General features: G+C 45.7%; 1 protein-coding gene across 1 annotated transcript in view; it reads left to right on the forward strand.

The window, feature by feature from the left end:
* Positions 1 to 15,229, forward strand: part of LOC142490601 (uncharacterized) — a gene marked incomplete at its 5' end in the record, with an annotated part of 53,652 nt that overhangs the window by 28,959 nt on the left and 9,464 nt on the right. The window contains 2 exons of the mRNA XM_075593017.1: positions 1,075 to 1,186; positions 5,623 to 5,760. Coding sequence (XP_075449132.1) covers positions 1,075 to 1,186; positions 5,623 to 5,760 — 250 coding nt within the window. The remainder of the gene's footprint in view (positions 1 to 1,074; positions 1,187 to 5,622; positions 5,761 to 15,229) is intronic.

The following is a 15,229-nucleotide window of genomic DNA, read 5'->3' on the forward strand; positions in this document are numbered from 1 at the left end:
TGCACCCTGCAACCCCATACATTATCTAAGTCAGGGTGCTGTCTATCTCCCCCTTTTTCCCCCACTAGTTTTCCCAGAGTGTCAATGTTAAATGAGGCTAGAAAGCGTCTAGTTTTTTTTAAAGTAATCACCCACAGAGAAGACACATGTAGGTACAGTATAAGCACACAAAGTAAGCAGTGCATCAGTAATAGTGGCGGGTAACAATATTATATACACTGCAGTTTATGATGTATACCACTGGTTTATGGAATAATACTTAGCATTATTTAATGGAGAGGAAGAATTCAGAAGTAGAGGAAGAATAGATGCTTATTTACATATACTGTAGCACTATGAAGAAGGATTTGACCGTTATAAGAAGAGAGCATTTGTATCTAAACCACACACATAATTATTTGTGTTGTATTATAATTACTCATACTGTTTAGCACATTAATTATTATTGTCATTGCATTATTTTGGTTGATATGACAATGGATGGTCAGCCTTTAAATACTGTATGTACACCATCAAATTTCTTCATAAAGATGTGATTCTGTGAAATACAAAACACAGAACCCCAGCAAGCTCTTTTTGGGAACTCCTGAGCCCCCACAAAATATATATATGTATATGTGTCAAAATGGAGTGCTATTGAGCGTGGCATATGTATACAACAGACGACAGAGTAGCCCAATGCTACATCCAACATGATAGAAATACACAGTAAAATACTTATATATTCTCTTGAAGTAGGGTCATTTAGTTTAACCCTTTGGCCAAAGCGTTGTAAGCTTGCGAGCCACGTCAAGGCAGACACCTGTTCGCAAGGCCTAACACTACCAGATAAAATACTAATATACCTCTATTAGGATTAAAATTCTCATTTACCTCTATTAGGAGGGAGAAAGACCACAGTGGGTCTATATCCAGCAGAATGAGGCACTTGCAAACTAGGGAAGTGGGGAGGGGCGGGCTTAAACCTGGGAGCAAGATTAAAAATACGTTTCTGTAGCACATTGCCATGTTTATTCAGTTAAAAAGTAACATCAGTGAGTATAAAGTAAATATTATCTTGCCCTATAAATGCAGCATTCAGAGCCCTGCATTTATATTCCTGACGTCTGCACAAACAGAATGCTGTGGATCCTTGTATTCTGTCTCACTATAGGATGGGGACATGGGAGGATTTCGCTGAGCCCAGGTTAGTCCGGTAAATTAATTCTACTTTAATTGTAACAAGAAAAAAATGTTTTGTTTTAGAAATGTAACTAATTTCAACTGTTTTCTGATTACTCTGATTTATATAGCAAATGGAAATATTACTGTATGCTCATTTGCATGTCTTACACAGGTCTGCAACCCCGCCTTTCACCATTATCACCCAGCACTTCCACTGCAGCAAGGGATTCTGGGAAATAACATGCAAATGTGCCACCTTTTGCTTCAAAACCATTTAACATGGTCCCCTATAAGCTTAACCGTGCTGCATTTCACAGCTTTGAGGAGAGAGAGAGAGAGAGAGAGAGAGAGAGAGAGAGAGAGAGAGAGAGAGAGAGAGAGAGAGAGAGAGAGAGAGAGAGAGTTTAATGCTGTAAATAACGGTTAAAACCACTTACAGAAGTAAGCAGATTAGAGGCACATCTGTAGCTTACTTTTGGACCCGGGTTGTCCCTCTGGGTGACTGAAACGTTGCTTGCAGTGCCCTGTGATTCAATACAGTTCTTTGTCTGAAGACTGCATGCGGTGTGCTGTCTCTTTTTGCTGGACTTCAATCTGGTAATATACATCTTTATTCTATTCATATGGGATAAGCACCTGCGTTTGCCTGGTCAGTAGTGTGCCAACTGCCTTCTCTCATATATATATACATATTTTTTTTTTTTTTAAGTGAACAGGGAAGATTGGTGATTTAAAATATTATATCAGGATATTTCATAAAAAGGAGGAGGAACACACACGCGCACACACACGCGCACACACACGCGCACACACACGCACACACACACGCACACACACACAATACCCCACTACACACACAATACCCTCAAACAAAAACCTACACACACACACTACCCCACCACAAAAAATACACACACACACTACCCCATACACAATATGTAGACAATAAACAATAAACTACCCCCCACACACAATACACACAAACTACCCCTCCCTCACACACACAATACCCCCACATATACACTTCCCCCCTCACCCTCCCACACACACACTAACCCCCAACACACACTACCACCCCCCCCCCCCACAAATAGTAGACACACACTTCCTGCCCCCTCCCCCCTCACACACACACACACACTTTAATGACAAATTATTTAATTGAATCAGCATTAATCAGCGCTAACTCTGTAATTGTGGAGGGACAGGAGATATCACATATTTCTACCCCAGGGTTATGTGATATGTAGAGATGAGCAAAACTGGGTGTGTGAGATCAGAAGTTACCAGAACCGAACGTATAGAACCAAGTACAAAACCCTTAAGAGTTTTAGAACAAAAACCCCCAAATAATGTACTGTATAACCAAAACCAGAACATCCTGCCAAGTGCCTATCTCTAGATGTTTGTCATATATTTGAAAATTATTTTATGGCGTATTTTTAACATCTTTTCTGCTCCTTTCAGCTTTTTTTTTTTTTTTTTTCTAATCTAAAATTTGGCAAAAATGCAAAACTAAACAGAATCAAAACGTAAAAAGTTTTTAGAACTAAAACCACATCCTAAAGAAAAATACAATAAAACAATGCACGAGTGAAAGTGTGCACCAATAGTAATAGGGTTTCTTATAAAACCCTATGGCAGAAAATGATTTTATCACTGTGATATCTATAGCTAAAGTACCCAGGCATTGCAAAGGAATTCCTTCACGCATTAAAGGGTTTAGCATACAACATAAAAACCCTACAAACAAAACACAAAAAGCATAACATCCATACAGCGTATGCAACTACTGTATAAACTCCTTAGTGGTCCCAGGAGGTAGAATTGTCATGTTTAACTGTCATGGAACAGGAATACCCCTGTCTGCACTTCTGTTTCACCCCCCCCCCCCCCCTTTCCTTGCAGCCCTGCTTGTCAGCCTCTTAGTGCCAGCTGTATGTGTTTGGCTCTGCACACAAACACAGTGCTTGTGTGATAAATACAGTGCCATTTCCTCTCTCCCAGCAGCTTGGTGTATTGGAGATGCAACATTATTGCTACATGTTGTAGCTCCCCCAGACACTCCTGTGAGTTGCCATAGCAGCCCCAGCCTTTCTCTCAATGGGCTAGTCTGCTTTCTCCCCCTCTGCTCTTCCCACAGATGGTCTGTCCCCAGACTATCTTACTACCCAGCATACATTGCCATTTCCTTTCCACCACACCACTGGACGAGTGAGTACGTTGCTGTAACCCCTGTAATGGTACTGCAGGATTATCTTTTCACCTCCCTTTATTACTGAGCACACACAGAGATATTTAGACCTACACCTCTACACAAGAGACTGTTTTTCCCTGCTTTCTCCAAATAAAGTAAGAAAAGAAACAGACCTTGTCGTGCTTGGAAAAGAGGGCGAGTTGACACTATCTGAGCTAAGTCATCTTACACGTGACCCTCTGGCTTCCAGAATATTAACTATGAATGAGTTACTAAGGGGTTAATGTACTTTTAATGTACAGCAATAGGACTATGTATGTTTCCCCTATTCTAGGTTGCCTTGTCTCCTGTTACCTACATACAGGGCCCCGGAGAATGTGAGGAACGGGGCGCCCACAAATGTTATGTATACTTTGACCCATCAGGTCTCTTTGTTCCCTCCTCCCCCTCATTTCCTTCTCTCTCCTTTCCACCCAGTATCTCTCTCTCTCTCACCCCCTTTGTTATTCTATCTTTTCCCTTCTGTCTCTGTCCTCCCTTTCTGTTATGTCCCCTCTCCTCTCCCCCTCCCCATAGCATGTCTCTCTCTCTCCTCTCCCCACATCATGTCTCTCTCTCTCTCCTCTACCCGTCCCCACAGCATGTCTCAGTCTCCTCTCCCCCCCCCCACAGCATGTCTCACTCTCCTCTCCCCGTCCCACAGCATGTCTCTCTCTCCAATTCCCCCAGCATGTCTTTCTCTCCCCTCCCCACAGCATGTCTCACTCTCCTCTCCCCGTCCCATGGCATGTCTCTCTCTCCTCCCCCCCAGCATGTCTTTCTCCCCCCTCCCCACAGCATGTCTCTCTCTTCTCTACTCCTCCCAACACCATGTCTCTCTCTCCTCTCCCACAGCATGTCTCTCTCTCCTCCCCCGACAGCATGTCTCTCTCTCCCCTCCCCACAGCATGTCTCTCTCTCCTCTCCCCACATCATGTCTCTCTCTCTCCTCTCCCCGTCCCCACAGCATATCTCAGTCTCCTCTCCCCCCCCCCCCCCAGCATGTCTTTCTCTCCCCCTCCCCACAGAATGTCTCTCTCTCCAATTCCCCCAGCATGTCTTTCTCTTCTCTACTCCTCCCAACACCATGTCTCTCTCTCCTCTCCCACAGCATGTCTCTCTCTCCTCTCCCAACACCATGTCTCTCTCTCCTCTCCCACAGCATGTCTCTCTCTCCTCTCCCAACACCATGTCTCTCTCTCCTCTCCCACAGCATGTCTCTCTCTCCTCTCCCACAGCATGTCTCTCTCTCCTCCCCCGACAGCATGTCTCTCTCTCCCCTCCCCACAGCATGTCTCTCTCTCCCCTCCCCACAGCATGTCTCTCTCTCCAATTCCCCCCAGCATGTCTTTCTCCCCTCCTCCCCAGAGCATGTCTCTCTCTTCTCTACTCCTCCCAACACCATGTCTCTCTCCTCTCCCACAGCATGTCTCTCTCCTCTCCCACAGCATGTCTCTCTCCACCTCCCCCAGCATGTATTTCTCTCCTCCCCCCACAGCATGTCTCTCTCTCCCCCAGCATGTCTCTCTCTCCTCTCCCCCCAGCATGTTTCTGTCACCTATCCCCCAACATGTCTCTTACTCTTCTCCCCCCCACATGTCTTTCTCTCTCCTCTCCCCCCAGCATGTCTCTCTATCCTCCCCCTCAGCATGTCACTCTCTCCTCTCCTACCCAGCATGTCTCTCTCATCTCCCCCCTCAGTATGTCTCTCTCTCATCTCTTCCCTGCATGTCTCTCTCTCCGCCCCTTAGCATGTCTCTCTCCCCCCCTTAGCATGTCTCTCTCCTTTCCCTGCCTCAGCATGTCTCTCTCTCCCCCCAGCATGTCTCTCTCCCCTCATCCCTCCCCCAACATGTCTCTCACTCTTTCCCTCCCACATGTCTTCCTCTCTCCTCTCCCCCAGCATGTCTCTCCCCCCCCCCCCCCCTCAGAATGTCTCTCTCCTCTCCCCCCTCAGCATGTCTCTCTACTCTCCCCGCAGCATGTTAAAAAACACTGTTAGATAAATGCTTCAAATTCAAATTTTGGGACATCGGGAAAAAAAGCGGGCGGGAGAGGAAGTGATCATGTCCTATTGGTGCACTGTATAACTGCTATAAATATGGTGATTATAAACATTCCAATTCACTTTCATTGTGAAAGTGCCTTTTTTCAAGCATGTGTTTTCCCACAGGAAGTCGTCATTGTGAAAGTGCCTTTATTCATACATGTGTTCCCCACAGGAAGTCGTCATTGTTCGGTGGATGCAGGAGACAGAATTGCATGTGCCGGTGCCGGAGTTACAGCTGAACAATGCAGAGACAAGCAGTGCTGTTTTGATTCACGTGTAAGTGGTACTATATGGTGTTTTAAAACCAAAGGTATGTAACCATCTACTAAATCATTAACCAGGAGCATGCCCTAAGCAGCAGCAACTAACCGTGCTTTGTCTACTGTCCTGATCTGACTTCTTTTTAACACGAGCGGAGTATGTTTACATTTCAAAGCTGGGAAATAGTAACAAGAAGCAAGAGAATGAAGATATGTAAAAGGGGAAGAAGGGAAATTTGGATGGGGAAGAGAGATAAAGAGAAAGTGACAGCGGTAAGAGAGAGCAAGGAAAGAGAAGGAAGGTAAAGGGTGCAAAGGAAGTATGGCTGAAAGGAGCAGGTATGTGGAAACGTGTGAGAGGTAACAATGGGCACATACCATTATATATAGGAGGCAGACAGGCGCACAGCAAGAGGTGGGCAGACAGGTGCACAGCAAGAGGTGAGCAGACAGCCGCACAGCAAGAGGTGGGCAGACAGGCACACAGCAAGAGGTGGGCAGACAGGCGCACAGCAAGAGGTGGGCAGACAGGCACACAGCAAGAGGTGGGCAGACAGGTACACAGCAAGAGGTGGGCAGACAGCTGCACAGCAAGAAGTGGGCAGACAGGCGCACAGCAAGAGGTGGGCAGACAGGTGCACAGCAAGAGGTGGGCAGACAGGTGCACAGCAAGAGGTGGGCAGGCAGATGCACAGAAAGAGGTGGGCAGGCAAGTGCACAGCAAGAGGTGGCAGACATGTGTACAGCTAGAGATGGGCAGGAAGGTGCACAGCAAGAGGTGGGCAGACAGGTGCACAGCAAGAAGAGGGTGTCACGGGAGACCAGCACTTTTAACACATTTATAGTTGGGATCAAATGATTGAGCAAAGCAAGGAGATAAAATAAATTGTAATTTTATTTCATGAATGGACATATACACAATGTTACACAATTACAATCAAAATACACTTACTGGGACGGGGCCAAACGAAATAAAATGTTCCCAAAACAAATCTTGAAAAACAAAGTCTCTAAGTGCAATTTCCCAGGAGCGGGAGTTGCTCGCAAAATGGCTTGAAACGGTCCGCGGTCAGCAGCGCTACCTGCAACTGCGGTGTACTCCGACGGACCTGCTTCTTTCTTTCTGCCACCACTGTAATGGCACTTGGAATCTGTGTCTCTTATGAAATCTTAGAGGTTTCTTAGCTGGAACTGTGAATCTTGTTAATCTTGTAGAGCTTTAGATGAATCTGATTCCCGATGGGCTGCATGCAATATTATAGAGTTTAAACCCCTATCTCTAACCAGTGCAGCCAATCCCTCCGTGGGAATACGTTTTCCCACCTATCCTGGAGTTGCCAATACTTTGGAGATCTGGCAGAGGGGGCTTCTCATTCTGCTAAGAGCATGTGCCAACTTAGCACCTTCGCTCCTTAGCATATGAGACCCAGCCCCTCTCCCTGGAGACACTAAGTCTGGGCTGGCCACCTTTTACCAAACTGCCCGGACTTTACACTAGGATGGGGGTACTTGAGGATCCCCTCCCCAACTAACACCTTGGGGACACTGAGCCCTTTCAACTCCGGGCTTTTACAGACATCAGGGCACCAAGCCAGCGGGATGCCTTAGAAGTCCGGAGCTGCACATTGCACTAATATCCGGAGCTGCACATTGTTACCTGCTTTAGTGAGTCACTAGTCGCATACTAAGTGGGGGCTACAATAAATGAGTAATTCCCAGTCCCCGGTGGTCTGAATGAAAGCCCAAATGTGCCTAACATGTTTGATAAACTATTTGAGGGGGACTTTAATTCATCAATTTTTATACAAACTTATAAAAATTACACTATGGGTGTTTTTCATGTTTCTCCCTGAACTACGCACACAGCAAGTTTCAGCGCTGGGAACTTCCTAGCAGAAGTTAGCACACAGCCGCTTTTATTCGTCTAGCGCTGAGTTTTAAAACATTTTTCCTGTCGCCACCTTATACCTGGTGGGAAAGACACTGAACCCCTATACTGAGTTCTGGGGGTTCGGGCATATACCGGGGGACCCTGGAATGTGATTTCCCCCTGCCCAGTCTAACTGGTCTGGTCTGTGCTGAAGCAGGGAGATCTGGCAATAAGCTGCAAACTGCTTCCTAGGGAGGATTTTGTCCGGTGTTCTATGTCTTCATGTCCCCAGGAATCTGGTGGGATTCCTGAGTACATGTTTCGTGGTAATCAGCAAGTCTGGCCCCTTCTACCCAAACACACCCTGACAACACTTTACCATAAAATCATCCCTGAAACTCACGCCCTGCAAATCTCCGCTGGTTAGCACTCCTGGAACAGTAAAGCACACACATACATCTTTATTATAATACAGTGCACAGGCCGTAACTGGGTTGCAGAGCTAACACTTCACACTCCCCAATATGGCTCAGGGGCACCCAGCCGGGCATAATACCTTTATAATTGGCCTGGGTACCCGCTCACCGTCACAGTGGGCAGACAGCTGCACAGCAAGAGGTGGACAGACAGGTGCACAGCAAGAGGTGGGCAGGCTGGTGTAAAGCTAGAGATGGGCAGACAGGTGCACAGCTAGAGGTGGGCAGACAGGCGCACAGCAAGAGGTGGGCAGGCTGGTGTAAAGCTAGAGATGGGCAGACAGGTGCACAGCTAGAGGTGGGCAGACAGGCGCACAGCAAGAGGTGGGCAGACAGGTGCACAGCTAGAGGTGGGCAGACAGGTGCACAGCTAGAGGTGGGCAGACAGGTGCACAGCAAGAGGTGGGCAGACAGGTGCACAGCAAGAGGTGGGCAGACAGGTGCACAGCAAGAGGTGGGCAGACAGGTGCACAGCAAGAGGTGGGCAGACAGAGGAACAGAAAGAGGTCAAGAAACGCACAGACATATTGTTGCTGTTGGCACATAGATATATCAGGTCAGGCAGAGACTCAGGCCCCTAATCATTTTGTTGTAAAGTACTTCCCAGTTATTTAGAAGAAATCAGCTCTGTTGAAATAAATGGGACACAATTATTTTTCAGCCCAGGGAAGAAGCTTCCCAGCATATTGAGAAGGGCCACAGAGAGGAACAGATACAGTAATAGAAACACAGGCAGAGAATACAAAGCAGAGACACAAAGTAAGGCCGGGGCAATAGAGGGGTGAGGAGTTCCGAGCTGCGCAGACGCTCACCTGCTGAAATCTGCGCGATTCCACGGACTTGCAGACGAGCCAGCGTGCGCGAAGGGAGCGGGGGGAGGTGGTTGGAGGCGGGGCAGTGACGTCGCTGGGCCAATCTCCCGCGACGCACTGACGTCAACGTCACGGTGCCGACGTCACGGCGCCATGACGTTGACGCTGCTTCAGGCTGATTGGATGTTTTCAGCCGACAGCGCGCTGAAAAACAGCTTGGCTGTCGGCTGAAAATTCCAAAGCCTCAGCACGCCTGCGGACGCTCGCGTGAGCCCCCTCTCAAGGCATCCTCATTGAGGATGCAGGGGCTCAGCGCTGAGCGTCCGCACGACTCAGCGCGGCCTGTCCTTCTATGGACTCGGCCTAACCCACAAAATGACAGACAGAGGTGCAGCCATATACCCGAGGTACAGACACAGACACTGACCGGGAGGGATTAGCGGGAATGGATCCTGAGAGAAGCAAGAAAAACATGTGCAAGATACACACACAGAAAAGCAATAGTCATGGACAGAAATTATAAAACCCTCTGGCATTTAACATTGTTATATATCCTGATCCTATCTCAGAGGGGTCACAGAGTGAATAAATAAGTGAGTGTTTGGGTTAAACTGATACATTGTTCATGGTAAACAGTGGTACGTATAATTACATGGCTTTCCTGCAAATTCATTCTGCGAAAGAGAGAGGAGAGAGAGCTATTTTAGTGGCGTCCCAAGCACTATATGCATACAGTAATATATATATATATATATATATATATATATCCCCTCAAACCGCTCTCCTAATGACAAGTGGATCTGATCCTGTTGGATCCAAGAAAATAAAACATATATTTGTATTACTCCGATCATTACAAAGAAAGCAAAGCATAGCAGTGCTCCCAGCCCCCGTCAGACCTGCAGCTGTCCGGGACCTCCAGAAAGCATAAAGTCCAAACTGTGCCCATGAAAAAGGCCGTGTTACCAGCGGACACGTTGCTTCTTCTTTTTTGGCTAATATCTTTTTGGGAAATCCAATTAGTGCCATTTTTTGCTTTCTTCCGACACCGTTGGACCTGACACCAGTACCTCCTTCGTCACAAGAGGGGCCGTAGGCTTTTTGAAGTAGGCCATGGAAATCCTTTTAGGAAGTGCAGGCTGTGAGCATTTATATATACTCTGGCTAACATTATGTAGCGGGTGTACCCCTGGGGTACTATTACTACTGATGCTGCTGTCACCTGTGAGGCTAACAAGAGGCCTGAACCTCGGCCCTTGGAGCCTGGGGTATACTTACACTGGGTGCAGCGCCTCCACTGATGAGGGATCCCAACGTGGTGGGAGTGTGCCCTCACCAGAACAACCATACAGTAAATACACACAATGGGAATAAACAGTATTTACTGAGCAGGAACGGTAACTTCAGTGAAACTCTCATTGCATAACATCAATACATCATCACATCATATGGATAACATTGCATCACCCTGAATGCATACCATCCCATCAGCCCACATGTCCATCATCACATCACCCTTAGTCCTTTGAGTAACAATGTGCTTGGGCACTTATCCCTTAAGTGTCCACAAACAATAAGGCGAGTGTGAGGGATAGCACTTCCATGTGTTGGGGCCCGGAGGTGTACTTAATATACTACCTCCCTGATCATAGCCCTGATCAGGATAATCCTTGGTAATCAGCAACTCTGCATCTTGGTCCCACAGCGCGATGCGCTGCTCCTTGCAGGAATGATTACACCATCTGACTCCTCCGGGGAGGGATCCCCAGCCGAATTATCCTTTAAGAACAGTCTCTGCTATGGAGTCAGATATCCTTTCAGCTATCAAGCTGCACTGGCATTAATGCAATGTCCTGCAGCATCTCTCTCTCTATGAGAATAATGAAGGCGTCCCTATCTTAAGGCCTTTCCCTATCTCATGCACTTAATTCTCTACAGTGTCTCAGGGGATTAACTGGGCCCTGGGGGATTACCTCTGGCCTAGTCCTGGAGCACTGCTCTGTGGACATTACCTGCCCCTTCAGTGTTCAGGTCTTGACTCCTCACTTCCTGTCCCCACAGGCAGTAGTCTTTCCTTCCTTCAGAAGCAAACAAGCTATCCCATTGGCTATCGTGTGTCGCCAGACAGCTTTCTCCCTAAGCATCATGGGAGTTGTAGTCTCTCCTGCACACTTAACATTAGAAGCCTCGTGCTCTCCCTCTAATGGACGCCGCTCTGCACCTTGCACTTGTGAACCCCTGTAACGGCCGCCGTGGGGTTGCCCTGCGCATGCGCAACCTTTCCTGCACTCTGTCGGCCCCTCGCTTCTTCTTCTTGTGCGCTTGTGCACACAACATGGCGGCGCCCTGTGCAGGGAGCCGCCAGCGACTCCGTTGCCCTACCAGCAACATCCCCACATATCGAAGGTAAGGAGGGGGGAACCGGGAGCGCGGGGAGACCGGAGGATACCTGGCTACATCTAGAATATCTCCCAGGTATATATGGGTGCTCCTTTTTGAGCCCAGGTGTCTCTCCTCCATAAGTTATTTGGAAGGAGGTTTGAGGGGATATATATAGTGCTTGGGACTCTACTAAAATGTTTTTCCTCTCACCCCCTTACCCATACCTCAGGGGCTGGGATTTTTCATGCGGATTTAATATAAACTTGATGACAGATTCCACGTCACAGTGGGATTTATCTGCCATTGAATTTCCCTGCGCAGGTCGGATTTTGACAGGTTCGCTCATTTCTAACGATGTTGTAAAAAGTAGCAGATTTACCACCTTTTATGGATAAAATAGATGTACAGTATAGTTACTGTGCTAGTATGTTGTACAACATGGTAAGATACGGTGTGTGCAGTATAGTTACTGTGCTAGTATGTTGTACAACATGGTAAGATACGGTGTGTGCAGTATAGTTACTGTGCTAGTATGTTGTACAACATGGTAAGATACGGTGTGTGCAGTATAGTTACTGTGCTAGTATGTTGTACAACATGGTAAGATACGGTGTGTGCAGTATAGTTACTGTGCTAGTATGTTGTACAACACGGTAAGATACGGTGTGTGCAGTATAGTTACTGTGCTAGTATGTTGTACAACATGGTAAGATACTGTGTGTGCAGTATAGTTACTGTGCTAGTATGTTGTACAACATGGTAAGATAATGTGGTGGTGTGCAGTATAGTTACTGTGCTAGTATGTTGTACAACATGGTAAGATACGGTGTGTGCAGTATAGTTACTGTGCTAGTATGTTGTACAACATGGTAAGATACGGTGTGTGCATTATAGTTACTGTGCTAGTATGTTGTACAACATGGTAAGATACGGTGTGTGCATTATAGTTACTGTGCTAGTATGTTGTACAACATGGTAAGATACGGTGTGTGCAGTATAGTTACTGTGCTAGTATGTTGTACAACATGGTAAGATACGGTGTGTGCAGTATAGTTACTGTGCTAGTATGTTGTACAACATGGTAAGATACGGTGTGTGCAGTATAGTTACTGTTCTAGTATGTTTTACAACATGGTAAGATACGGTGTGTGCAGTATAGTTACTGTGCTAGTATGTTGTACAACATGGTAAGATACGGTGTGTGCAGTATAGTTACTGTTCTAGTATGTTGTACAACATGGTAAGATACGGTGTGTGCAGTATAGTTACTGTTCTAGTATGTTGTACAACATGGTAAGATACGGTGTGTGCAGTATAGTTACTGTGCTAGTATGTTGTACAACATGGTAAGATACGGTGTGTGCAGTATAGTTACTGTGCTAGTATGTTGTACAACATGGTAAGATACGGTGTGTGCAGTATAGTTACTGTGCTAGTATGTTGTACAACATGGTAAGATACGGTGTGTGCAGTATAGTTACTGTGCTAGTATGTTGTACAACATGGTAAGATACGGTGTGTGCAGTATAGTTACTGTGCTAGTATGTTGTACAACATGGTAAGATACTGTGTGTGCAGTATAGTTACTGTGCTAGTATGTTGTACAACATGGTAAGATACGGTGTGTGCAGTATAGTTACTGTGCTAGTATGTTGTACAACATGGTAAGATACGGTGTGTACAGTATAGTTACTGTGCTAGTATGTTGTATAACATGGTAAGATACGGTGTGTGCAGTATAGTTACTGTGCTAGTATGTTGTACAACATGGTAAGATACGGTGTGTGCAGTATAGTTACTGTTCTAGTATGTTGTACAACATGGTAAGATACGGTGTGTGCAGTATAGTTACTGTTCTAGTATGTTGTACAACATGGTAAGATACGGTGTGTGCAGTATAGTTACTGTGCTAGTATGTTGTACAACATGGTAAGATACGGTGTGTGCAGTATAGTTACTGTGCTAGTATGTTGTACAACATGGTAAGATACGGTGTGTGCAGTATAGTTACTGTGCTAGTATGTTGTACAACATGGTAAGATACGGTGTGTGCAGTATAGTTACTGTGCTAGTATGTTGTACAACATGGTAAGATACGGTGTGTGCAGTATAGTTACTGTGCTAGTATGTTGTACAACATGGTAAGATACTGTGTGTGCAGTATAGTTACTGTGCTAGTATGTTGTACAACATGGTAAGATACGGTGTGTGCAGTATAGTTACTGTGCTAGTATGTTGTACAACATGGTAAGATACGGTGTGTACAGTATAGTTACTGTGCTAGTATGTTGTATAACATGGTAAGATACGGTGTGTGCAGTATAGTTACTGTGCTAGTATGTTGTACAACATGGTAAGATACGGTGTGTGCAGTTCCTCGGCTTTTATCCATTGCACTAATGTCCCTTCATAATTAGACTGATGATTATTGATCGATTGCGGCGAGGAACAGGGAAAGTGACGCTGCTTTCTATGTTATCAGCGTTGGGAGGAGGATGTACAGGAAAGTGCAGAACGCAGTAACACCCTTCACATGTAAATTCAGTAGCAACAATATGTCATTAGAATGTATTTTCAAGCAGGAAAGCTTAAAACTGTAGATAGTAAAATATGTTTTGAAAATGGTCACAGGTCATTTTTAGAGATCTTCAAATCCATCCCAATGGCCAAAAAAACAATTGTCAAGTGTTTGTGTGACTATGTGTAAAGCTCTCCTGTGCATCAGGTGTTTGTGTGACTATGTGTAAAGCTCTCCTGTGCATCAAGTGTTTGTGTGACTATGTGTAAAGCTCTCCTGTGCATCAAGTGTTTGTGTGACTATGTGTAAAGCTCTCCTGTGCATCAAGTGTTTGTGTGACTATGTGTAAAGCTCTCCTGTGCATCAATTGTTTGTGTGACTATGTGTAAAGCTCTCCTGTGCATCAATTGTTTGTGTGACTATGTGTAAATCTCTCCTGTGCATCAATTGTGGTGCAGAATCTCATTGGTATTCCTCCCTCATAGTATAGAGCAGGGTGGGCAACTACAGTCCTCAAGAGCTACCAACAGGGCAGGTTCTCAGGACATCCCTGCTTCAGCACAGGTGGCTCAATCAGTGGCTCAGTCATTGACTGGGCAACTCCAGTCCTCAAGACCCCACCCAGGGCAGGTTCTCGGGATATCCCTGCTTCAGTGTTTGACTGAGCCTCTGATTAAGCCACCTGTCCTGAAGCTGGGGTATCCTGAAAACCTGTGTGGAAGAATGGTGCTCAGAAATACAGGGACCTATATCCTAGGTAATAAAGGGAGAGTAATGCATACACTGGGTAAATTCACCACTAATTTCAACACACATCACCTTCCTGGACATTCTATTGTATATTGATATGAATCATCAAATACAAACTGACATTTATACTGTAGAAAAAGCAACTCAAGGAACTCTTTCCTTAGAGCGGACAGCTGTCACCCCAGATCAGTGATTACTGGTATACCAAAAAGTCAGTACCTCAAACTGAGGAGAAACTGCTCCACTCTCAGTGGTTTTCTGACTCAGTCTGAGGTTCTGACGAATCAATTTATAGAAAGAGGCTATGACAGGGAGACCCTCCAATCTACACTAGAAGAAGTAATAAAAATAGATAGAAATACAATACTTCCCACAAAAAGATCCAGAGTGAGGGATGGTGGCCACAAAAGGGATTTCAAGGATGAGGAGAAAACATCTCCCTTATTTATTTCTCAATTTAGTAAGGCAAGTGGCCAGGTAAACATGATTATCAACAAACACTGGGGATTATTACGTATGGACCCCATAGTTCGTGAGTACACCGAAAGGGGACCAAAGATTGTTTATTGAAAAGCAAAAACTTTACCAACTTTTGTATCTCCTAGTGTAATTTCCATTCCTGTTGGTGATTCTGCTGCCTTCGCCACGAAGGGATCGTTTAGATGTAACAATTGCAATATGTGTGACTTTATGAAGCCTTCCAAATGTCTT

The sequence above is a fragment of the Ascaphus truei genome, chromosome 3, assembly GCF_040206685.1.
Source record: "Ascaphus truei isolate aAscTru1 chromosome 3, aAscTru1.hap1, whole genome shotgun sequence".
In the NCBI taxonomy this organism is placed as follows: domain Eukaryota; kingdom Metazoa; phylum Chordata; class Amphibia; order Anura; family Ascaphidae; genus Ascaphus; species Ascaphus truei.